The sequence below is a fragment of the Trypanosoma conorhini genome, assembly GCF_003719485.1.
Source record: "Trypanosoma conorhini strain 025E chromosome Unknown Tco_14.4_contig_00006, whole genome shotgun sequence".
Lineage (NCBI taxonomy): Eukaryota > Euglenozoa > Kinetoplastea > Trypanosomatida > Trypanosomatidae > Trypanosoma > Trypanosoma conorhini.
The window spans coordinates 1-22,715 of NW_021704092.1; the positions used below are offsets into that span (position 1 = coordinate 1).

The 22,715-nt window shown below is 57.4% G+C and overlaps 7 protein-coding genes across 7 annotated transcripts, besides 16 other annotated features; all 7 read left to right on the forward strand.

Moving 5' to 3' along the window:
* On the forward strand, positions 1 to 706 carry Tco025E_00295 (protein kinase; the record flags this gene model as incomplete). Its single annotated transcript, XM_029367239.1, has 1 exon — positions 1 to 706. A coding segment is annotated over one exon (706 nt), but the record flags the coding sequence as incomplete, so codon positions are not given.
* Positions 707 to 837: 131 nt separating this feature from the next.
* Tco025E_00296 (uncharacterized protein) lies at positions 838 to 2,097 on the forward strand (the record flags this gene model as incomplete). The annotated part of the gene is made up of 1 exon (XM_029367240.1): positions 838 to 2,097. One exon carries the CDS (start codon positions 838 to 840, stop codon positions 2,095 to 2,097), a length of 1,260 nt encoding a protein of 419 aa, XP_029232640.1.
* Positions 2,098 to 2,268: 171 nt separating this feature from the next.
* Positions 2,269 to 2,316: a microsatellite.
* Positions 2,317 to 2,696: 380 nt separating this feature from the next.
* Positions 2,697 to 2,737: a microsatellite.
* Positions 2,738 to 3,375: 638 nt separating this feature from the next.
* Positions 3,376 to 3,441: a microsatellite.
* Positions 3,442 to 3,574: 133 nt separating this feature from the next.
* On the forward strand, positions 3,575 to 4,231 carry Tco025E_00297 (uncharacterized protein; the record flags this gene model as incomplete). Its single annotated transcript, XM_029367241.1, has 1 exon — positions 3,575 to 4,231. The coding sequence occupies one exon, from the start codon at positions 3,575 to 3,577 to the stop codon at positions 4,229 to 4,231; it is 657 nt and encodes a 218-aa protein (XP_029232641.1).
* Positions 4,232 to 4,278: 47 nt separating this feature from the next.
* Positions 4,279 to 4,313: a microsatellite.
* A 268-nt stretch (positions 4,314 to 4,581) lies between these two features.
* Positions 4,582 to 4,606: a microsatellite.
* A 197-nt stretch (positions 4,607 to 4,803) lies between these two features.
* Positions 4,804 to 4,833: a microsatellite.
* An 83-nt stretch (positions 4,834 to 4,916) lies between these two features.
* Positions 4,917 to 4,941: a microsatellite.
* A 1,250-nt stretch (positions 4,942 to 6,191) lies between these two features.
* Tco025E_00298 (uncharacterized protein) lies at positions 6,192 to 8,852 on the forward strand (the record flags this gene model as incomplete). The annotated part of the gene is made up of 1 exon (XM_029367242.1): positions 6,192 to 8,852. The coding sequence occupies one exon, from the start codon at positions 6,192 to 6,194 to the stop codon at positions 8,850 to 8,852; it is 2,661 nt and encodes an 886-aa protein (XP_029232642.1).
* A 368-nt stretch (positions 8,853 to 9,220) lies between these two features.
* Positions 9,221 to 9,238: a microsatellite.
* A 270-nt stretch (positions 9,239 to 9,508) lies between these two features.
* Positions 9,509 to 9,541: a microsatellite.
* Positions 9,542 to 9,592: 51 nt separating this feature from the next.
* Positions 9,593 to 9,617: a microsatellite.
* Positions 9,618 to 9,744: 127 nt separating this feature from the next.
* Positions 9,745 to 9,774: a microsatellite.
* A 496-nt stretch (positions 9,775 to 10,270) lies between these two features.
* Positions 10,271 to 10,295: a microsatellite.
* Positions 10,296 to 10,329: a microsatellite.
* A 59-nt stretch (positions 10,330 to 10,388) lies between these two features.
* Positions 10,389 to 10,431: a sequence feature (A-rich).
* A 33-nt stretch (positions 10,432 to 10,464) lies between these two features.
* Tco025E_00299 (uncharacterized protein) lies at positions 10,465 to 14,199 on the forward strand (the record flags this gene model as incomplete). The annotated part of the gene is made up of 1 exon (XM_029367243.1): positions 10,465 to 14,199. One exon carries the CDS (start codon positions 10,465 to 10,467, stop codon positions 14,197 to 14,199), a length of 3,735 nt encoding a protein of 1,244 aa, XP_029232643.1.
* A 332-nt stretch (positions 14,200 to 14,531) lies between these two features.
* Positions 14,532 to 14,561: a microsatellite.
* Positions 14,562 to 14,597: 36 nt separating this feature from the next.
* On the forward strand, positions 14,598 to 17,255 carry Tco025E_00300 (uncharacterized protein; the record flags this gene model as incomplete). The annotated part of the gene is made up of 1 exon (XM_029367244.1): positions 14,598 to 17,255. The coding sequence occupies one exon, from the start codon at positions 14,598 to 14,600 to the stop codon at positions 17,253 to 17,255; it is 2,658 nt and encodes an 885-aa protein (XP_029232644.1).
* A 389-nt stretch (positions 17,256 to 17,644) lies between these two features.
* On the forward strand, positions 17,645 to 21,649 carry Tco025E_00301 (uncharacterized protein; the record flags this gene model as incomplete). The annotated part of the gene is made up of 1 exon (XM_029367245.1): positions 17,645 to 21,649. One exon carries the CDS (start codon positions 17,645 to 17,647, stop codon positions 21,647 to 21,649), a length of 4,005 nt encoding a protein of 1,334 aa, XP_029232645.1.
* A 678-nt stretch (positions 21,650 to 22,327) lies between these two features.
* Positions 22,328 to 22,370: a sequence feature (GA-rich).
* Positions 22,371 to 22,715: the final 345 nt, after the last annotated feature.

Here is a 22,715-nt window from a genome sequence, read left to right on the forward strand (position 1 = left end):
GTGTCCTGAGAACGTGATGGTTGGCGTGGAGGGGCGGTGCCGACTGAAGGGCATGCTGCTGGGCGCCGCGCCGCTGATGGTGCACCACGAGTCGTACTACGTGAGCCCCGAGGTGGCCGCCGGGGGAGCAAAGACGGCAGCGAGCGACATGTACGCGCTGGGGCTGCTGCTGCTTGCGATGCTGGTGGACTCCCACCCCTGGCAGTGGAGTGCGACTGCGGCGCTGGATCGCTCACGGAAGGAACTTGACTCGCTGCTGGCCGACAGTGCGGCGTTCCGCGAGGCGCTGCGCCATGGGCTGGTGGAGCCGGTGCCGCCCCCTGCAGACGTGGACGACGCGCTGCGGGCCGTGCTGAAGGCGTCTCTCTGCGCTGCTGCGGTTGAGCGCGGTGATGTGTTCCTTGCTGTTTGTTTTTTGTTTTACTCGCATACATGTGTGCACTGTATGTTGGTCTTTCGTCTTTGTGTGGCGTGGATGAGTCTTGCTCTTGTGGCTGCTGCCCAAACGAAGGTTCTGCCTGCTGTGAGGGCGCCTGATGAATGTGGGGACGCGTGTGTCTTGTGTTGTTTGTGTAAGCCTGTGAGGGGCACGCCTGCCGGATACGTACAAATTTTGTTTTTGGTTGCGTTGTGTGTGCGCTGTTGTTTTTTGATTGTTATGAGCTTCCTGTTTCTTGTGTTTTGGCTCGCTAATTTGAGTTTTTGACGTTGTTTATTTATTATTTCCTTTTTTTTTTCGTTGCTATTGTTTTTTTGTGTGCGGTTGGGGGTGGGGGTTGGGATTGTTTGTTTTTTCCCATCCTTTCTTCAGTTGTTGTGAGTGTATGGCAAGCGGAAATGTCGGATCCGCAAGAGGGAAGTATTTATGCCCGTGTGGCAATCCTCCAGTGGGCGGCAGAGATTTTCCACAGGAAGTTCGGTGCCTTTGGTGACTTTTCGGCGAGCGACATCGCGGTTCTTCTGCACGCCATCTTTAACACCCCAAGTAGTGGCTGTGCAGGGGAAACGGCGGGGTCGCTTGTGGTCTCCCTGCACGACATTCAGTTCTGCGAGAACCCTACACCCACGACACTGTTTCTCAACGCGAAGCGTGTGCTTTCGCTTGTGCAGACGCTTAGCTCCACCGCGGGTGATGGCAGCAGCGAGAGGAACGCGGCGGACGGCTGCTGCGGCGTTGGCGGTTGCCGTCCGCCGTCACCGCCGGCGGTGGGCAACATGACGGTCTCTGCGTGGATGGAGGGTAAGGCATTTGTGGAGGAGTTGAAGATGTGGCGCTGGATCCGTGCCGAGGCGTTTCGACGCGGGCTCGAGGTGGAGCAGTTGGAGCTCCGGGTGCAGGCCTTCCTGCGTGGCGCCGCGGAGTCCGGCAAGCCGCCACCACCACACGCAGTGACGGCAATGGCAGCGGCGGGGCGGGCGTTGGGAGCTGGGGGCAGTCCCTCGGCTTTCGTGGTCGGAACAGCCGCCGCCGCACCAAGAAAGCGGTTACGCGGGGCAGAGGAGGGCGCCACGAACGCTTCCGAGGCCGCACCGCCCTCAGGCGTTGGTGGCGGCGAGCACGTGCGAGCGCTGGCTGCCGCAAACATGTCAATCGGGAGCGGGTTTGAGAGCGGCGTCAGAAACCACCTGCACACTGACGGTGTCGCCCAGTGCGCAGGAGGAGGTGGGGAGACGACCGGCGCTCCCCCGAGGCACGGTGACGCGCCGAGGGAAATTCACGAGGACGCACTGACGCTGTCGCATTTGACGTGTGACGGGGTTGCCCTCGCACCGAGGCTTCTCAGTGTCCTTGAGGAGGTAAAGAAGGAGCTTGAGGAGAGAAAGGTGGTGGCGGAAGCCGCGACTTCCGCCGCCAGCGGTGGAACGACGGGAGCAGCCACCGCGGAGCAGCGTGGAAGCGGGGCTCATTTGAGTGATGAAACGCGCGGCAGTGGGTGCCCACGCGTCGGGTGTTCATCCTGCCCTGCGATCTTCACAGCGGCGTTGCAGCAGAACTACAAAGCCATTGAGCGACTAGAGGCGGCGCGAGGGATGGCTGTTGCCGCGTGTCTCAGGAGGGATGCGGCAGCCCTTTTAGAAGCCCTCTCATTTCTTTGACTGTGGTGTATGAGTACTTCACGTTAATGACAAAGGAGGAGGAGGAAAAGGAAAGAAACAAAAAATGGAGCCGTTGATGACGGCTGTGGAGAACACACAACGGCCCTCGTCCACCAGTCCGTGAACGCATAGAAGCTTAGAAAGGCCCCACTTGGTGGAGTTGGCTGTGTGCACACAGTCACGCCCCCCCCCCTACCCACCACACACACACACACACACCCTCGACAGCGACCTCATCGGCACACACGTCGTTGGGGGAGCTGAGTATTCCCATTTTCCACATCGTTTCCAAGACGGATTTACTGCCAGAGGCCGGGATGGCGGTGCAGGAGGATCTCCCAGTTTGCGTGAGGGCATGCGGCTACTGACGTCCGGGACACGCATCTGCCATGGACCACAATTCCGTGCGGGACACTTTTGAGCACGTCGCTGATGTCTGCTTGGAACATCGGGCGAGGTTTTAATGATGCGTCGTGGGGACCGCCTGGATGGGCGTCGAAGCATGACATTTAACCCCTCTCGTCGAAGACCGTTTGCCGCTGTGTCTCCTGCTACGGAAACCCGAAAGCCATCCCGTGGAGGCGGTTGTACGTGTTGTTTTTGTTTTTTATCCTACTTTCTTTCTATTGTTTTTTTTTTTAGGAAGAGCTGGGATGGAGAGCGTTTGGCCCAATTTCGAGGGTGGCTGAGGTGCTGAAGGCGCGGGTGGTGGTTCGCTAGCACGGCAGACAAGGGGGGAGTAGAGAGAGGAAGGCAAGTCATTGATGTTGGCTGTCGTGCTGCCACTATGAGACACTTTTCTATGTATCTACACCTGCGTGTGTATCGATCAGGGAGAGGGAGGGGGGTCAATTTGCGGTCGAATTTCTCATGTGTCGACGCCACAGCATTGTTTCCTTATTGGCTTTTGCCTATTCTCTTGCTGTTGTGAAAGTGGCTTGTGAACTCGCCACGGCATGTTGAGGAGGAGAAGCGTCGTGGGGAGTTTGGCTGGTGAGGGCGGTTTAGTAAAGCGAGTTCTCTTAGTTTTACCTCAGTGGTCAGTAGCTTCGTTTAGCGGGACGAGAGCGGTGCGGGCGTGCATGCATGCGGACATTTATAAAGGCAGAGAGAGGCCGTGCGGGCACGAGGGAGAAGTGTGGCAGGGGGTGATGTTGAAGCCAGACGCGTGACCCGGGAGGGGGGGAAGAGGTGGAGGAGACAAGTGGCGCGGCAATTGAGAGAAGACACGCGACAGCATGGGGGCGGAGTGATGCAAAATGGGTCATGGATGCCTCTTTCTTTTTCTTGTTTGTTGCTTCTTCTTTTTGTCTAAGGGAGTCGTTGTTGTTGTTGTTGTTGTTGCAGCCGCTGCTGGCGCCGGCGCTGGCGGTGGTGTTTGTAGAAACAGTCTGACTGCCGCTGGACGCGCACACGCGCGCAATCCACATACTCCGCCCCCATTAGCAGCACGCGCCCCCGCTCTTGTTTAGCTCTAATGCTTCGTCGGTCGTCTGTCGGCGCCGTGGACGCTCTGCTTGGCGCCTCGCTGGCCACCGTGGCGACAACCCTGCGCCGCGGCGTGTCGACGGAGCACAAGGAGATCGCACGAAGTGGCCAGCCGCAGCCCCCCGCCGTGCCGCACAGCGAGCCCCTCCTCCCAATGGACTTCAACCCCCACATTGAGTGGTTTGAGTACCCGAAGGAGATTTTTGACCCAAAGTACCCCTACACTCGCGAGGAGAGTATTCGCATGACGGAGGAGTCGTGGGAGAGCACAATGGACGAGATGGCAAGCCGGTATGGCATGCGGCTTAACATGACTACAAAACCGACCTTTTGGATGGCGTGGAGCCTCATGGTGTTCTACTCATGGTACACCCTCTGGGGCTGCTACCGCGCCATGGGAACGGAGCCCGGCTGGTCCCATTTCCGTAACATTGTGATGAGTCAACCAAATGTCCCAACGCTCGAGGAGGATGACATTTACCTAGACCAGTGGGTCCGTCCGGAGATGCGTGAGAAGCATGCCAAGTACGAGCTTTTCTGGAACTGGAAGCCGCTCGTCAACCGTGACGGCGCAAAAACGACGTGGCAGATTCCCATGCAGTACCACGACGAGTCCGAGTGGAAGCACATGACAAGTCGGAACTGAATGCTGAGCTCAACGGGGTCTCTGCCGCTCTTCCTATTTCCCGCCACTTATTGTTATTACTATCATTATTATTATTTTTTTTTTGCGTCTTGGCGGGCGCTGCGGTTTCATGCGTCTGATACTCTTGCCGCGTTTCAGTGCAAGCGCATCGGAGAAACAGGGAGGCGGGAATAGTGACTGGTCGTTCGTGGTACAGTCGCGGGCCCTGCCGTCGTAAGGGACATGGAGGCCCAGGAAGGTAGAAGCAGGCACGGCGAGCGAAGCAAGCAACCAAGGATGGTGGGGAGGTCGGAGTCTACCACAGGCACGAAGAAGGAGGGGAAATATGCTTTGAAAAAAAAACAGGAGAGATACAAATATATATATATATATATAAACGTCGTCGGAGGGTTGGGGGGGGGTTTGAAAAAAGGGTGAGGAGGTGGGAATGGTCAGGAGTTAGGGGGAAGAGGGGTTGGAGAGACCGTTGCAGGCGGCGTTAGAAGTAATGAGTCCTTAGTATGCACTTAGTTGCTCATGATGTGCACAGTTTTGACGAAGGCGGTAAGGAAGGCATGAGAAGGAGCGAGGAGGTGTGTGTGTGTGTGTGTGTGCAGGTGTGTATTTCCGCGTATCAGTGTGGCTTCCGTGGTGTTAGTCACTCTCAACCGCGATGTGTGCGTACGCGCGTACGCCTGCGTGAAGGTATATATATATATATATATATATATGTACACACATGTATGTGTGTATGCGCGTGAGGTATCTTTGTTTCTCGTTATCTCTCTCCCTCTTCTTTTTTTCTTGCGTGTGTGACACTTGGCTGCAGTGTGTCTGGTGCCAGCGTATACGCACATACTTGCATCGACCACAAGGGAGGGAGCACGTGTAGGGAGGGAACGGAGCGGAGGTAAATTGACCCACCACACGACTCTTGCTTCGTTTGCTTCGTTTCTTGCTTGACGCCGCGGCTGCGGGAGGATGGGAAAGCGTGTGCGGAAGCCGCAAGGAGATGGCCCTCCGCTCCCGACAGTTGGTGGCGCCGTCAGAGCCCCGTCGTCGCCAAGGCAGCAGCAGCAACAAACAGCCGCTCAGCCCGACGAAGGCCCGCCGCAAATGCAGAGGAAGCTGAATGGAGAGCGGTTGCAGCCCCTTCTGACGCGGACACCCGGAGGAGGGCCTCCGCGTACGGGGACAACCGTGCCAGGTCGCACGCTCTTGGACGGTGAACCCCGACGCGAGTTTGATGCGAAACAGGTGACTTCAATTACCTCGTGGAGGCTCCCGCAAATGCAGTTGCGCGATCCTCCCCCGGACGAAGACGACGCACAGAAGTCCTCACGGCAGGTGAGGCATGGAGTGTGGCCCCCACGCAGGGCGGAGGAGTCGGGGGGTGCCACGCCCGGATTCTCCCCGCCCCGGGCGCGGCAGGCCGTTGTGTTTCTGGAGGGGCTGGGCCGCGGCCACGCCGCCACCGAGCGCGCAGGCGACGGGCGGCAAAAAGTCCAGCCCCCGGACCCACAGCCCTCCAAGGTAGAGGGGCAGGAAGCAACCCCCGCCAACTACACCCCTGCGTGGGGTGCGGCGGAGTCCCCCCTGGGCCGTGAGGAGGATTTGGCTCCTCTGCCAATAAAAGGTTCAGCTGACACCTCCCAACTCGCCCGTGAAGAGAGTGAGTCGCTCGTTCCCTCGCCACTGTGGGGGGAGTTAAGCACACCTGCCTCCTCGACGGGGGCAAGCGTAAAAAAGTTGGCGGGCACCAAGTTGTCCTCCTTCACGCAGTGGTACAATGAGAACGTGCTGGGTGACACCGGGATAACGGCAAGGAATTTCGCGAGGAGGAACAGCAGTGTCAGGGGCGCAAGCTCCGTGTTGGAAGCCGCGAACGTGTCATTGACACGGCCACCTGGAAGCAAAACCGCCTCCAGCTCGGCCTCAACTCCATTGCGGCGACGTTCCTCTGCGAAAGTAGCCGGAAAAGATGGGAAATCAAAATGGTTCCTTCTCACTACACACACCCAGCCGTCAAGCACGAAAAAGACGCCTTAAGAAGGACGCCCAGTCCATCTACTCGTTAGAGATTCCAAGCTTTGATGAAGCGACAGGAACTTTGGGAAGTGAGTACATTTTTCCTAGGTCGCTCGCCGTTGAGGTTGCCATTGAAAACGTGCTAAGACAGGAGCGTGGTGAGTTGCGGACCAAGGCGAGTGGTGTGGGTATCCTTCGCTTCCTTGCAGAGTTTCAGGAGAGCCGTGAGATTATTTACGTGTACTTTTGGTACATAATTGCCCACATACGTCGTGTGCATGCGGAGAAAACGCTTATTGGTCGTTACGTCAACCTTGAGCGCATCATTCGTGGGGCGTTTCCTCGCTACAAGGCGGAGCTGCCGCCCATTGACCAGCTCGAAAGGATCCTGGCAAAAAGCGCCCACTCTGCGGCAAAATTTGCCAAGGACTCGTCCACGACGCTGTTGCAGGCGGAAGTGACGGATGAGCTTCCACCGCTTGTGCCCACCGTCGCCAACTTGCCCTCACACCATGAGGGTAACACCAGTGTCAGCGACGGCGCACGCACCTTACGGCATGAGTTTGGCGCCATTCTCGGAGAGGATGGTGCACGTGCTTCACATGGTACGCAGCGTAAGAGGAAAAGCACGCAACAACCAAGCAGAAACAGCATTAGTCACATCAGCGTCATGGAGGCAGCCTCCGAAAAATCGTTGCAGCAGGACCCAGCAATTCTTTGGCGGTGTACTGAGGCTATAAAAGCCTTTAACGTTGTAAAATTGGAAGTCTTTGAACTTGCTGAATTTGCACAGCGTTGTTTTCATCGTCTCGCGGCGTTATTTGGCCAGGCGTTTGAGCGACTGGCAGAAGGAAAAGATGAGGTCCTGACTGCGTTTACGTTTATTGTACCGCACGTTGTTCATTACGGGTTTGTGTACTGTTTCCCCAATGACGTTGTGGCAGGGCTTTTTAATGCTGTCATGCGGGTGAATCTGTACCGCATCTTTTACTTCTGGTGCAGTGGACTGGTGGCCACCTACGTGCGGGTGAATGGGTGGCCGCGGCCACCCACTGCAGAGAAAGGCGGGATGTTGAAAGGCGGCGACCAGTGCGCCGCCACGCCGTCGGTGTCGGAGTCGACACTGCTTTTAACAACGTCGTTGACCCTAAAATTGTCTGGCTCCCCACTTGACGCGCGTGGGGAGGTGAGTAGTCCGAGCCTAATTCGACTCCTGGAGAATTCGGCCAACCCGCTGGCTCCCATTGCGGCGGGTGGGGAACAAGTCCAGGCGCTGGACGACGACAGCTTTGAGGATGTGGATGTGGAGGTCGCAAATGGGCACCATCGCCTCATGCTTGAGTTTAATCGTTACGCGAAGCATGTCAACTACCTTTTGCACGAGTTGGCGGAGCGAACGGAGGGCATGCATCGGGAGCTGGCGTGCGGCTCAACGCTCGCGCCGCCCACAGAGGCGGGGAACAACTCTGTGCGAGAGGCGGATGCGCTGGAGCGGGTTGGTAGCCAGTTGCCTCCTGCGGGGAAGCGGAGTCCTCCGCCGTCCTCCACGGCGCCTCTGGCGGAAGGTCTCATGAAGGGCAAGTTGCAGGAGTCGTTCCAGGCCCCAAAAGGGTTGCCGCTTCAGGAGCCCAGTCGTCGCCACACGGCTGCAGCGGCCGCGGGCGACAACGCAGAAACGGAGTTGCCTGTCATCCCACAGACGATCAGGGCTGTCAAGACGAGAAAGTTGCCCGCAACCACAGGCGTCTGCGTTCTCTCTGGATTCCCGCTTAACCGCACGGCTCCTCACGTGAAACAGTACATTCTGCAGCCGACGGAGGAATTACTGGTGGAGGTCCCACTTCCGCCGCTCGACGACGATCTCTCGACGGAGGGAGCCGACGGGACGGAGCGGAGGTCGTCGCTGGCAGACGGCCGCCCCACCTCGTTGGCCCTGCGGACGGTGAAGGTACCACTGCCGTTGACCTCTCCATTCTTCCAATGCTACGCAGGCGAGCGGCTCGGGGCGAATGTAGCGGGGACCAGCAACACACCTGCCGCAAAGCTGACGACACTCGGCGCCTCTGGTTCCTTCTCGCCACGAGGTCCATTCTGCCCCGCCGGGAATGCTCAAAACGGCATGACCGCCCATGTTGCCGCGGCAACGACGTCACCGACGGTGGCTCAAACAGTAACAACAACAACACGGATGCCGTCCATACCGCAGAAACATAACCTAAGCACGAACAACAACAACAACAACAACAACAACAACAAGCTGAAGACTTTGGTGCTGCCTCACAGCACACAGAAGGCGATCAATGTGATGCTTATTCCGCCCTCCAATGCGCATCTGCGTCCGCTGCAGTTCAAGGACTTGACAAAAGAAGTGACACAGCGACAGTTGGCATTGGAAAGACAAATGGACCGCCTCTCTGAGCGCGAGCAATTTCTCCGCCGGCAGTACGTTGCTGAAAGCCAACAAGGCACGCGTCGTGTACACACGCTTCTCGCGGAGTGTCAGTCCGACCGCCTGGAGGTAGAGGCGTACCGCGGTTTGTTCAATAAGCGAGCTAGGAAGGAGAATATCATGAGACGAAAAAAACAGCTGCGTCTTGAAGCAATTAAAAGCTGAGCTCGGCCGATTGAAGGGCGGAGGAACGGTGCGTGTGTCAGTGGAGTTGTCCTTGGCGCCCCTGCGCCGAGGTGACGGAGGTAGTTTCATGGAGGCGAGGGGAGGTGTGGACGAGGGGAATGTGTTGCGCCACCACGCAGTAAGTGGCAGGCAGCGACGGGCAATATTCACGCGAATTTTGGCGGGTGCAAAAGGTTTAAAACCACGAAAAAAAACGAAAAGACGGACAAGAAGGCGGGCTGCGAAAGGATTAAGTGGCGGTGCTGGCAGGGAAAAATTCGGCGAGATGGTACCTGCTTGCAGCTGTGACTCTGCCCACATGCACGCACACATGTAGATCTCGGCAGTTACATCTCTCTCTCTCTTTCTGTGTGTGTGTGTGTGTGCGGGAGAGAGAGAAGGGTTTCTCTTGTAGTATGAAGAGAGGTTATTGTTTGTTTATTTTTTATTAGCTTAGTTTCTTTGAAGTTGTATACTTCTCTTCTTGTTCTGTTTTTTTTTTCCCCCGTCCTCTATTCGAACGCTGAGGTGGGAAGCCAAGGAGTTCCACGCCTGATGGGGTGGTAACTGGTATATGTGCCTGCCTCGCCACACGGTGCGCCTGCTGGCCTTCCGTCCATCGTCGCTGTTGCAGCTGCGGCTTTTTGGTCCTTGCATGTGTGTGTGTATGTGTGTGCCTGTGTGTTGTGCTTTTTTTGTTTTAGTTTTTTTGTTCTTGTAAACGGCGTGGAGCAAGCGCGTCTCTCTCTCTCTCTATTTCTCTCTATGCTAGAACTCCTTCCCCCCCTCTGTTTAGAGGCTGGGTTTCTGTTGTTAACCTCCTCCATGTGAGGGTGTTGCGGCACAGGGTGGAGAAAACTTCATCTCAATGTATACGGCAAAAGCTTTCCTGTGCTGTTGTTGTTGTTCGTTGTGTGTGTGTGTGCGCGCGCTTTTTTTTTCCGCCCTCTTCTTTCGCATCCTTCCGGCGGCGTTACTTGGAGCGTCTACGACGCCCCGGCCCTCTTCGCCGGTGGGTTTTTGGTGGCTGTGGCTCTCGTTGCTCCGGCCGTGAGGTGTGCGCTGCTGCACGCGCATGTAGGCCAGCGGCTCTGGGAGCATTCTTCGCTGCGGGTGCGTTTGTCCTCCGTGCACCGAGGCACACGCGCACTGCGCCTATGCCTGTGCGTACGCGCGTCTGCATGCAAGTCGGTATTTTACTCTATCTTTTTTTTTTCGCCGTCTCACGGCCTTTGACGGGGTGGGTGGCAGGAAACTTCCCGCTTTTCGCCGTTTTGTGGGTGCAGGTGTACGGGGCGATAGCGCGCGAGCCAACGAGCGAAGGAAATAAAGAGAGGGAGAGAAGGGGGCATGTGGGGCGGCGAAGGGAATTGACCGCTTCGCCCATACACTCAGAGCGATAACCCAGTGAGGGAGGTACACACACACACACACACACACACATATATATATATATATACAGGCATATACACATATAAGAAAAAGACACAGATAGAAAGACATTTACCTGCGAGTTATATCCACCACTTTGAAGAGCAACAACAACAAGAAAACAAAAAAGAAAAAGGAAAAAGAAACAGTGGGTTGGGGGTGCGGCATTCATATATAACGCATGTCTACTGGCAACCCATCGTCGTCCGTGTTGTCCTGCTGCGGAGGCATAGAGGCACGCCGCGACGCACTCGCAGCAGAAACCCCATCAACTTCAAAGAGCCCGAAGGGACAGGCAGTGGCGCAAGCTTCGGTGCCCACCGCATGTAAATTGGGAGATCATGAGAAAAGTAAACGGGCTGCCGCCGTGCGATGGACATCGCCACCCCGCAACACCGCCGTTGTGGCGGATGCAGCCGTAGTGAGGCCGCGGGAAGAAAAAAAATGGATGGAGTTCCAAAGTGAAAAACGGCCCCCGCCTACAACTTCACCGTCCACCGTTGTCAAGGCATTGGTTGACACAACCACAATCGCGGCGGGACGTGACGGTCCGCTCTCCCTTGAGAGTCTTCTTACTGAATCGCAGCAGCAGCTCTCGGAACTGCTATGGCACAGGCGTCGCTGCCGCACGCTACAGGCGGCCTTGGACACCTCGCTGGAGCGTCAGAAGGTCCTTGAAAACGACCTTCTTGCGTCAAGCGCCGAGGCGCACAACGCGAAGGAGCAGCACCGCGCTTACGTCGCTGCCACGGCTGAGGAGCTGCGTCTGGCGAAGGCCGGGCTGCAAGCAGCTGAGAACGCGCTGCGTGTCATGGAGGATGAGGTGGGTGGGCTGCGAAGGGAGAATGGACGTCTCCGCACGTTGCACCAGCAGGCGGAGGCGGATCGCGCCGTGTGGCGCCGCCAGCACGATGGACTGGAGAAGGAAGTGGCGCGCCTACGTGCGGAGAGGGAGCTGGTCGAAGGGGAACTCACCACCTGCCGAGCACGATGCGGCGCACTGGAGAAGTTGCACGCTGCAACGGAGGCAACCGTGGGCGCGGCTGCGGCGGTCCCTCATGAAGAGGAGGCGAGGTACACCGCCGATGGTTATGAGGAGGAGGAGGATGCTGCGACAAAAGACGAGCTCCGCGCTGCCGTACATGTGCTGCAGCGGGAGCTGGAGCGGCAGTGTGCCGAGATGGATGCCGTGAGGAAATCTGCGGAGGCGTTTCGGCAAGATGTACGTGACTTGGTTGCAGCGGCGTGGAAGCGGTTGATGGCGTTGGGAGAACGTGGCGCGCAACTCACTTCCGCCCTCGCAGCCGACGGCAAGCGACTGCAGCCGCTGGCAGAGGTGCACGGGGAGGATGCGCCGGACGTTGACTCTGCCCCTGCCGCCCTCACATCTCTTCTGCGGCGTCTGGAGCAGCAGTGGAGCGGCGTTGCGGAGACGGCGATTTCAACGCACCGCGAGTCCCAAGAACGCCTGAAGGAACTGCAGGATCGATTCGATGCCATGAAGGACACACATGCCGTGGAACTGCAGGCGATGAAAAGCGCCACGCAGGCGGCGGCCGACCAAACACATCGCATGGAGCTTCACTACACGCAGCTGTTCCGCGCCATGGAACGACAGAGTCGCACGGTGCTTGCCGCCATCAACACCGATGTGCGAAGGCGCAAGGGGGCCAAAACCTCACACGGCAGGGAGGAGGGAGAGGAAGACAAGTGGAATGGCACAAGTACTAGCGATCTCAGTCAGGAAGATAACATCGAGGGGCAGAGCGAAGAACACATGCGAATAATATCGCCTGATGCCGATGCACTCCGACCAAATGCGTGGAGCTTGGGCTCGAAGGGGTATTTGACGTGTGAGAAGATATTGGAACCTTCCAATGAGAGAGCGGTGTATGCGTTGGTGCGGCGCACCCACCAGGCGACGCGAAGCGCGGCCCGACAGCTACGAGAGGCACGTTCAACGCGTGAAGCCCTTGCTAAACTGCAGGAAGAGAAGCAGCGGCAGTCGGTGCTCATACATGAGGAACGCGTGCGGCATCAAGCCACGGTGCGGCGCTTGCAGACGTCTCTGAACTCGGCAAACGAGACAGTGTCCTCCCTGCAAACACAACTCGCTGCGGCCACACGTACGAGTGAGACAGAACAACATGTTCTTCTGCGGCGAGTGGAGGCGGCCGAGCGGGATGTTCAGGCCAAGTTGAAGCAGGAGCGGCAGTTGCAGAGGCAACTACGTGAGGCGCACGAGAAGTATGAGGCTGTAGCACGGGAGGCAGCCGTGCGGGATGGCACGATTGTCGAACTGAAAACAAAGCTTGCCGCGCGCCAGGAGTTGACACGTGAGGAACAATTTGACTTGAATACACTGCGCGGTCGATGCGGTGATTTGGTTCGCATGACAGACGTCCTCGAGACACAGGTGCGGCGTGAGGTAGGGAATCAAGACGTCCTCTATGCACTCGCAAGGAAACTGTGTGCCGCGCTGACTGTGTTGACGCTGCGGCTGAATAGCATAGTGGCAGAGCGGGTTGCTCTTTGGCGCGCCTATGAAGCGCAAACAGCTGATTGCCGTGCCGCCGTGCAAGCCATTCAGGAGTTTATAAAAAAGGAGGAGGAGAGCGGGGAGGAGACGGTGTTGGAATTGAAAAAGATGGGCCAAGTGCTAAGTTTGCACCACGGACGCTCACTGTATGCGGTTGTAACGGTTGTGATGGCATGCGGGCGTATGCGCCACCTCGGGTCCTCCCGTTCCAATAGTCGCCGTGTTAAGTTTATTGTCAGCAATGAGGGCGGCGGGCGCGCCAACAGGCAGAACGGCGGTGGAGTCTATACGAGTAGGGCGCAGCCCCCCTCCTGGCGGATGTTGACTTCCAACAACATACTTAGCCTTGTAGAGTCGGTTCCGATTGTGGCTGCCGCGCTTCGACGGCAACGCGGAGGCACGGAGATGACATTTGTGCAGCTTCCTCCGCTGCAGACTCTTCTTGGCGTTATTGCGCCCCATGCTGGAGGCGGCACGGCTGAGCCTGAGGAGGCTGATGCTTTGGAGCGAACATTGGCTCTTGCAGAGTTGCACGCCGACGCGGAGGTGAATAGCCCCTGTTTTGGAGCTCATCTCTCACGGGGGTTGACTTCTGCTGGCGCTGGTGGCCCCCTGCGACGTCGGGCTACGCCGCGCGTCGGTTTTCGCGACATGCCTTGCCGCGGAACGCTCGCACAAACGCTTCATGCCGTTCTTGGGGTTATGCGTGGCGCCCTTGCGGAGGTGCGTAGGCGGATGCGACAGCAGGAGTTACGCATTCAGGTGGCAGAGGAGGAAGGCCAGCAGCTGCGCCGCGTGGCCCAGGAACGCGAGGAAGTTGCTGCGGGAGTTGCACAGAAGCTCCGCGAGTATGAGCGATACGTCGCCACTTCCTTCGTTGCCCGTGATGCCTATCAGCAGCTGCAGGAGCAGTTACGTGGGGCTCATGACGCCCTCCAGAAGGAGCGTGAATCCCGGCGAACGACGGAGGAGGCGAATGCCGCGTTGTGCCAACGGGAACTTGAGCTGACGCGAACCGTGCAGCACCTGCGCGGTGAACTGCGCTCGCTCTCGATGGAGTTGGCGGAACGGCCTTCTCATGACCTTCCGCAGCCCCAGCCGCATGCTGGTTGGCGGCTCCCGACGCCGCCGCTGTCACCGTCTCGGGGCGGAGTCGTAAATGCCGGCAGAGGCAGCAACGTAGCCCAGCTGTACGTCCCGCGGTCTGTGAGAGTGACGTCGTCGCCGCACTTCACCACGTGCCCCACGGACCTGCGCCCAAACAACAACAACAACAACGATGACGACGAGGCTGGCGGTCAGTGGGACGAGGTGGTGCGGGGGGTTATTTCAGATTTGGGGCTGCGGCTTGCGCAGGCTGAGAACCCCACACCGTAGCCATCGAAATGCATCCAGCTAACCGGCTTGTGAATATCCTTTATTCCTCCTTTGTGAGTCTCTCTGCTTTGTAGGCGCGCTCTTTCGCGTTCCCTCTGCTGAACGACAGGCGCGGAGGAGCGGACTGCCCCCCCATGACTTCCACAGTGAGGGTGTTGTTTGCCTTTTTGTTTAATTTTATATTGCGTGCTTCTTGCGGCTTGGCCGACACGTGTTAGCGCGTGCATCCCCTCTCTCCTCGCTGAGGCAGTGTTGGGCTGGGACTTGGTGGGAGAAAAGCACGGTGTATGCGCTCGGCCTCTCTGCGCACTCCCATACACATACGCGCAGAGATAGATAGATATATATATATATATATATATTAGTAGCCTGGACTCCGACGCCCCACACGCGCTGCAATGCGTGGTGCGGGGGGTGAGGGAGGGAACGTTGTCGGGACTCTCGCGGCGGCTGGCGACAACGCGGCGTACGCCCCAGTCTGCGCGCTGTTCACATGTTGCGTGTGCCGCCGCACGGTGCAACTTGATGGACAAAATGTTGCGTGTCACACGCGTCTCCCGGCCAAAACCGCAATACGCCTGTTATCGCCACTCTCAACATCACCGTCGCACGTCGGAGGGTTTCTGATGTCGTCCCGGGCGTCGTGCTGCTTGGACGATGAAGCAGGCGAGCGGCGGCGTCTCCGGGATCGTCACATGCGTGTTCTCCACGAACTTGAAGAGGCATGTCTAGGGCAAGAGGGGCGGGCGCAGCAAACATGCCTCCAGGAACCCCGGGATTTGGAGAGTGAACGGGAGCTACACGAAACCCGGCGGCGGCAGAAGCTGCACCCCGCCATCAAAGGGTCGCTGCTAAGTGCGGCGGGAAAGTACGCCCCGCTCGCCCCATCGCCACTCTCGCCGTGGCTTCACGAGCGGTGTGCCCTGCTGAAGGAGGACCCACGCGTTGTGCGGGGAAGCAAACCTCCGGCGATATCGTCGCACACGAAACGCACACCAATCGCCCAGGCGCGTATGGTAACGCGACTCGCGCCATTGTTTGTGTACCAGTATGAGTGGTTGGCGAATGGGGAGCCCGCGGTGTATATGCGGGAGCTTTGGCGCATGCTACATGATGGCCCGGTTCCACCGCCTCAGCCCTCAAGTCAACTGACCGTTCAACGCGCCGAGTTTTCTTTGGAGGAGCCGGCGGTGCCTCTCTCGCCCCCGAGTGGAACTCATCAGTGTGAGCCAACGCGTTCGGCATCCCCGTCTTCATTGTCACCTGCATGCGCTGATTCATCGTCATCCGTCGTTGCGCACGCGCAGCCGCTGTCTGTGCCTTTCGAGGACACCGCGGCTCTTCACTCTCACTTGCCTTTTTCAGCGGGAAATGTGCGTCCGCACACCGGCTTAATAACTGCACAGTCAACGCCACATTCGCCGCGAGTTTTGAATCTACGGAAAATTACGTACATGGCGCCTTATGCAGCGGGACTCCCCGGCGCGGCGCACACGACAGCTGCTCAGCATGCAGGGACGGCGAGCGATTCCTCTTCCATGACGACAGCAACTTCTTTGCCGCTGAAGTCATGTCCTGCTTCTCTATCCAGGGAGGATTTCCTATCTAGCTTTTCTCGAAATTTACTCTGCCTCGTGGTTCATAAGAGCCGCACGGACGTTCCGCTCTGTACTTCCTGCTGGAAAGACTCTCTGGAGACGCAGCGGAAAGAGACGACCCGCATCATGGAGGACGTCGTCGCCCTCTCGGCCGTGTCTGCCAGCCCTGATGCGAATAGCGTCATCCTTTGCTTCTGTCCGCGTCGTCAGCGCGATGCGGAAGGCGTTGTGGCGCACAACAGCTTCACCCAGCAGGTGGGCCTCATCGAGCATGGAGAAAAGCCTTTGGGGCGGCGGCAACCGTCAGCTGGCGACGACGTGTTGTTGTGCGTTTCTGCGGCAGAGTGCGGCGTCGTGTCGCAGGAGTCACTGCATCGTTTGCAGGTTGAGGTATGGGAGGCGGACGAGAAGTCGCGCCTGGTGGCGAAGGCGTGTCAAGCGCTGCAGGATGAACTGACGGCGCTCTCAAGACAACGCGTGGCAAGAAGGGCCGAGTGGGAGATGGCAGCCGCCAAACACGACGCTCAGCAAGTGGTTTCCTTCTTTGCTGCGGAAGATGCCGCGGCGGGGGTCTCATTGCGCACGCGGCACGCGGCCTGTAGTTACCTTTGGATGTCCAAAATGCACGCGATGTCGTTGGCATTCCCCGTAGACACCAGTGGCCTTGTGGCAACCATCGCAGGTCTGCGGCTTGGGAAGTGTCCCGCTGCTGCGTCGTCGCGAAGACACTCCTCCACTGGGCAGCAGCGTCAGTTTGTTTCCTTGCCACAGTCAGGCCCCGGCTCCGCAGCAGAGTCGAATAAAAGTGTCGAGTCTACGGTGCTGATGAACCTGCTGCATATGCAGCAGGAATACGCACGCAGCTTCCTCGGGAGCCGCAATGACAGTGTGAGTGCAGCGGAAATCAATCAGGCCTGTGGATACCTCTTGCTGCTTCTGGAGTACATCAAGGTGCATCACCGTATTCCGCTGGAGAAATATGCGCTTCGACCGAATGGCGAGCAAAGTACCGTGGAGGTTGTCTCTTCACGCGGGTCACCGCCGCAGATGACGCGTCGCTCCTCGGACTTTTACATTTGTGAGAAACTATTTGCATGGAAGACGTTCGGTGCCGCATGCGTCATTGTCGCCGCATTTGTGCAGGAGCTTGTGGCGTGGATGGAAAGGCGCCTACTTGAGCTCCGAGACGACGTACATCGGCGCCTTAGGGAAGAAGAAGAGGCGGCGGCGCAGTCGACGTGGGTGTCCTCTGCCGCGGCTGTTCTGGAGTCATTGGGGCCGGCTGAGGCGCCGTACGCCATTGTGCAGGACAAGGTGGACGGCTTTCCCGTGCGCCACGGCGACGTGGCTGAGGAGCTCTGGACGCTGGGGATGAAGAAGTTGCTGGAGGTCGTTCAGTGGTGTGTGGCTGCCTCGGGGAGTGTGGACGCGTTGGAGCGGGTGTTGCAGGAGGCGTAGTCACCGCCAACGAAAGAAGCGCAAGTGAGGACGGAGCGGAGGGGCCGCAAAGAAGAAAAATAAAATAAAAATGAATTGCCGCGCACTCTCTTCGAGGTTGTGGCGCGCATATATATGTTTGCCGCCGTGGTGCGATGTGGCAGTGTGCCAGTTTGATTCGCTTCCTGGGCACCTTTTCTTCCCTCTCGGTGCCCCGTTTCTTTCACATCGATGCCGCGCAGCAGCAACAGCTGCTGGTTGCTTCTCTGCATCTCTGACAACGGTCTCTCTTTCCCGCTTCCTCTCTTCCTCCTCTCGCTCTGCACGCGTGCGTGTGTGGGCTGCATTCGCGGGCGTTGGCCACAGCTCTACTCACAGCAGCAGTAAACTCAGCAGTGTGCTCGCGGTGCATGGCGGCGCTCAATCAAGTTGCGCTTCTCGCAGGTGGGTGTCAACAGAGCTGTGCTCTTCCTGTCATTGTCCACGCCAATGCCATCGCGTACTGCTCCACGGCGGCGATCTACATGTATACACCCACAAAAATCGCAACGACCGCCGCCGCAGGGGCACCTGCGACCACGGAGAATGAGAACTTTTCTAGTTACCCACTCACCCGCATCTTTGCCAACGGCGTCGTCGGTGCAATTCATTCCTTTCACTTCAATGAAGAGTACATGGTGTGTGTAACAACCGCCGCAAAAACGGTTGTCTGGCGCCTCGTCGACGGAGAGAAGTTAAACGAGAAGCGCGTGCCGAGTGCCGTGGGGGAGTTCTTTCGGCGGGAGGGTGGTCCGTCGGTGGTGCGGGTGGCCGGGAAGCACCACATCCTGTACGGCACGAAAACCGGCTGGGTGGTCTCCGTGAACATGAACGATGGCACCACCACCCATCATCTGCGGCTTTGTATGAACGGCCAGAGCTCCGCCGCAGCGGCCGTGCCGACGCCGAGCCCCACCACTCCTCTCGGCAACCGCAACGGCAGCAGCGACACCCACGTGGGGTGTGTGACATTTATGGATGTCGCCGCGTCTCGCCCTGACTCCATCGTTGTCGCCACCTCTGAAGGGGGATTATTCATTCTCTCAATACATCCAGCCAATGGTCTACGGCAGAATGCGTCACTGCGCCCGTTTCCGGCGCCGGCGCTTGCCGAGGAGACTCACACGGTCAACGACACTAGCAACGGCAATGACGCTGCCACTGACAACGGCTGGCTTCCCGTGACAACTATGGCGTTTGATCCGAACAATCCCAATTATGTTGCCATTGGCTCACGCGACGGAGCTCTGGCTATTGTAGATACCGTGTCTAACACCATTGTACAGAATTTTGCGCTGCAGAAGGCGCCGGTGACGTCTATTGCTTGGCTCGCTGGTCAGACCGGAAAGTTTGTGACAACTGATGGTGAGTCCTCCAGGCTGCAAGTGTGGTTGACAAACTCACGCACGGCGGTGGCGGAGTGGCACCCAATTGCTGGAAGTGCTGTCTTCGGCGCCGCCGCCTTTGCCCCTGAACATCTTATTATTGCATTGCGTAATGGAAGTGTCGCGGTGTTCAACACGCGTACGCAACAAATCGAAATGCAGACGGAGGCAGGTCATACAGACGTAATGCACGCATGTCGCTACGCCCATCACGAAAAGGATTACCTCGCTACTACCAGCACGGATGGGACGATACGGGTGTGGAACACAAAACAACTCACGTTACAACATGCGATTGATGTGGGACGTGTGATTGTGCACTCCATTGACTGGAGTTTAACCGGCAAGTATATTGCCGCAGGACTTAGCAATGGTGAGGTTGTTTCGTACTACGTCGGTACACAGCGAAAACATTGGGGAGTCAGTGTGACAGCTGTAGGTGCTGTCAATTGTGTGTCGTGGAACTCTAGTGAGTCGGGCGGCTACATTGCGGCCTCACACAGTGGTGGTGTGGCTGTCCTTTCCTCACGAGACGGTAAGATTGTGCGCCATTACAAGACAACTTCCCCTGTTTCGGGCATAGAATTCGACCGAAAGCATACGAAGCACCTTGCCGCAGCTTGCCACGATGGACAGGTCCTCGTGTTTCAGATCGGCTCCAGCCGTGAGGAACCCACGCTTGTGCTTACGGGGCATACTGCTGCAGCGCTAAATGTATTATATAGTTCGACTGCGCCGAATTTTCTGCTTAGCTGTGGTCAGGACACCACATTACGGCTATGGGATGTTTCTTCAGGGACGTCGCACACGGCTTCTGTTTCATGTCGTGTGATGCGTGGACATACAGCCTGTGTCAATGCCATTGCGTGGTGCAGCATCGCTCCTTATCTTGCCCTCTCCGCCTCCGCAGACTGTACCGTGCGGCTATGGGATGTGCGTAGTGGAGCCAATCTGGCAACTGTCCGTGCTCATAATGGGGAGGTTGTGGCACTGGGTGGGCACCCTGAGCGTCCGCTTGTTTTTGCCTCCGTGTCGCATGACACCACCGTTGTTTTTTGGCACTTGGGGCTACTGCGGCAGGTTTACCTGGATGCCGCGCTGGGCAGACTGGAAAATTGCACCGTCACGGACAGCACGTCTCTGTTGGACGCCTCCTCCGGGTCCTCCGTCTCTGTCGTGACCGGTGATGTTGTGCAGGAGTTAATCAAAGATTTGAGGGAGGCCAACCTTGCACCCCACAGACGAATGGAGCGAATTGTCCGAGTGTTTGAATTTCCCTGCGGGGCGGCGGATTTGGCGCGGATTGCGGGATTTGCTGGCGACCCACAGGACATCTCTAACGCGAAGTGCACCGTTCTCCCCGCCTCGCGGCTTGTCGAGCTGCATGGGAAGTGGGGGAAAGCAAATGTGGAGAAGTCGCACGGTAAAACCGTGACGAATGCGGGTGAGGAGTACAAAAGGACGCGTATTATAGAGGCGGCTGAATCTATGCTGCAGCTGGGGAAAGTCGCCGAGTATTGCCAGTTGCTGGCAGAGGTGGGTGAATGGGACAGTGCAATTGCCGCGGCGCCTGTTGTTAGTCGCGAGTTGTGGCGTTCTCTTTGTTTACAGGCGGCAGAGGCGATGGAGGCTGCTGGAAACGCACGTGCTGTGCGTTATTTCATTATGGCGGAGGAGAGTGCCCGTGCCGCTCGTCTTGTTGCTCGTCAGTCTGATAAAAACTGGGATTTGGCCGTCGTCATTGCAGAGACGTGTCCTCAGCATATGACGCAGGCAAGTACTGAGCCTCCGCACAATACGACAGTGGACTCAAATGGTGTTTCTTCTGCTGTGCAAGCATTGCTTACTGCCCGCGCCACTGCCTTGGCGCACGCCAATAATTCCCGCATTCTTGCCGCAGCTAAACTTGTAGACGGCGCCAACGATGACGCTGTCATGGAACTCATCTACGGCGGAGACGTGGTCATTGCACACCTTCTTGTTCACACGGTCCCGCTGCAGCGCCAGACGACCATCGACGCCGGATATCGTCTCTCCATGTTGCAGTCTTGTCGGCAGCAGCAGTGGGATACGGCGCTGCTTTGCGCAACACGGCACTCGAACCCCTACGACGGTCTCGCGACGGTATTTGCCTTTTACCAACAGGCCGAGGAGAGGGCGCGGTTGGCGAACACTAGCGGCAGCCCTGCGTGTGTGAACGACCGGCTAAAGGCGTTTCAAGAGCAGGTCCTTTCCGAGTGCCAGCGCCTTCGACTTCCGTTGGATGCGGAAAGTATCCAGCGGAACCACGCCGCTGATGGGCTTGGCTCCATTAATCAGCTGGCCGCCATGGCGGTGTCAGCGAAAACGCCTATAGGAGCCGTGACGAATGAGGAGCTGTTGCAAACGATGAGCAACTTCATAGACAGCATCCTTCAGGCCGCGTTGCAAGACATCGACAGCTTAAACGCCATCTTTTACTTGAAGCAGGCCTTCTCTGCCACATGTTATGTGAGTTTACCGATTCAAACAACTGTGGCCGGCGCCGCGTCGACAATGTCACCAGGTTTCCCAACGGTCATTGCCGGCAGTGGCGCACATCCTCCGCCCGTGCGAAGGTTCCTCGCCCAGGCCTTTCTGCTTACATCGTTGATGTGCGTCAAGGTGTACAGGTTTCCAAAATTTCTGAATCCCACCTTTACCAAGGCTCGGGAACTGGCCGATGGAGACAGTCAAGTCATGACGCTTCTCTCAAAGGTGCAGCAGGTGCTCGGCTCCTACTCCCCGCATTCCGTTGAGGTGAGTTGTGCAACCCTCGGCACCTCCGCGCCCTGCTATGGTGTTGAGGATGGGATTCAGCTTAAGTCTGCGCTAACAAAGGAGCCACTTACGGGTGAGGTGCATGTCCTAGAGGATGGTGCCTCCCTCATTGGGAAGAGTGAGGCGTTACAGTGGATGCTGTGTTGCGCCTTCTCACCCCTCGCATCAGGGGCGCGTTTTCTTCCCTTGTAGAGACTGACACGGGAATTGAACGAGGAGTAAGCATACAGACAAATGCAGGGAATGGAGTTCGGTGAGTAGGACGTTCACATGCATTGTTGTGTGAAAGTGACAGCTGGATTATCCGCATTGACAGCAACATGGGGCTCACCCTTGTTCTCTTTCCTCTTTTAATGTGTATACGTTACATGCTCGTAGCTCATAGTATGTGGACATGCTTCTTCTTCCGTCGCCATGTACTGTAAGCCGTGACCGAAGCTTTTGGTGGGGCACGAATTGGGCTGTGTGTAAATACATGACCGTATACACATGTCCATATAAATATAGAGCGAGGAAGCAAAGAAGGGAAGCTTGGTGAAACGAAATTGTGCTGTGGAAACACAGCAAGATGCGAAGAAAGACAGGGGAATGTGACCCCGTACTCATGGAACTCACAAGGGAAATGTGTGCAAGGGGCCTGTAAACTAGACGTTGTTGTGTGTCTCATTTAGAGACGAGAGAGACGCCCCGAGGACCCCCCGGCTGCAGACGAGAAGGGTGCTTCAGGCAAGACTTCACCTTGGTGCGCGACCATCATGCATTGAAGTAAACAGGAAGGATTTGAAAAAAAAAAAAGTACCGCATTGGGGGTTACACATCCTCGCCATTGATAGAGTCGCCCACTGCGGCTGAACTGTATATACCTGGCGGGAGGGAGAGAGGGGCAGTGAAGAAGGAGAGAGAGAGAGCGAGAAGTGCAGGTTACTTTTTTTGTTTGGCGTTCTCGATATCACTCCTTCTGTATGTACTTATGTGTGTGTGTTCTTTTTATTATTTTTTTTTTGGTTGAGCACAAGGCGGTGGGCGACTGTGGTGCACGGGGAATAGTGCGAGCAACAAAATGTTCTTCCTCTCACTTGGGTCGTTGGTTTGTTTTGTTCGCATGTGTCTTTTTGTTTCGTTGATGTCTGTTTGGCTTCGCCCCGCCTGTTGGCGTTGCCACGTCTCTCTAAGCGCTGCCACCGTCCGTCTCTCGCCGCCCGCCGGGGTGCGGGTGTTGTTGCCGAACCGCACACATGCCGGCCCAAGACCGATGGGC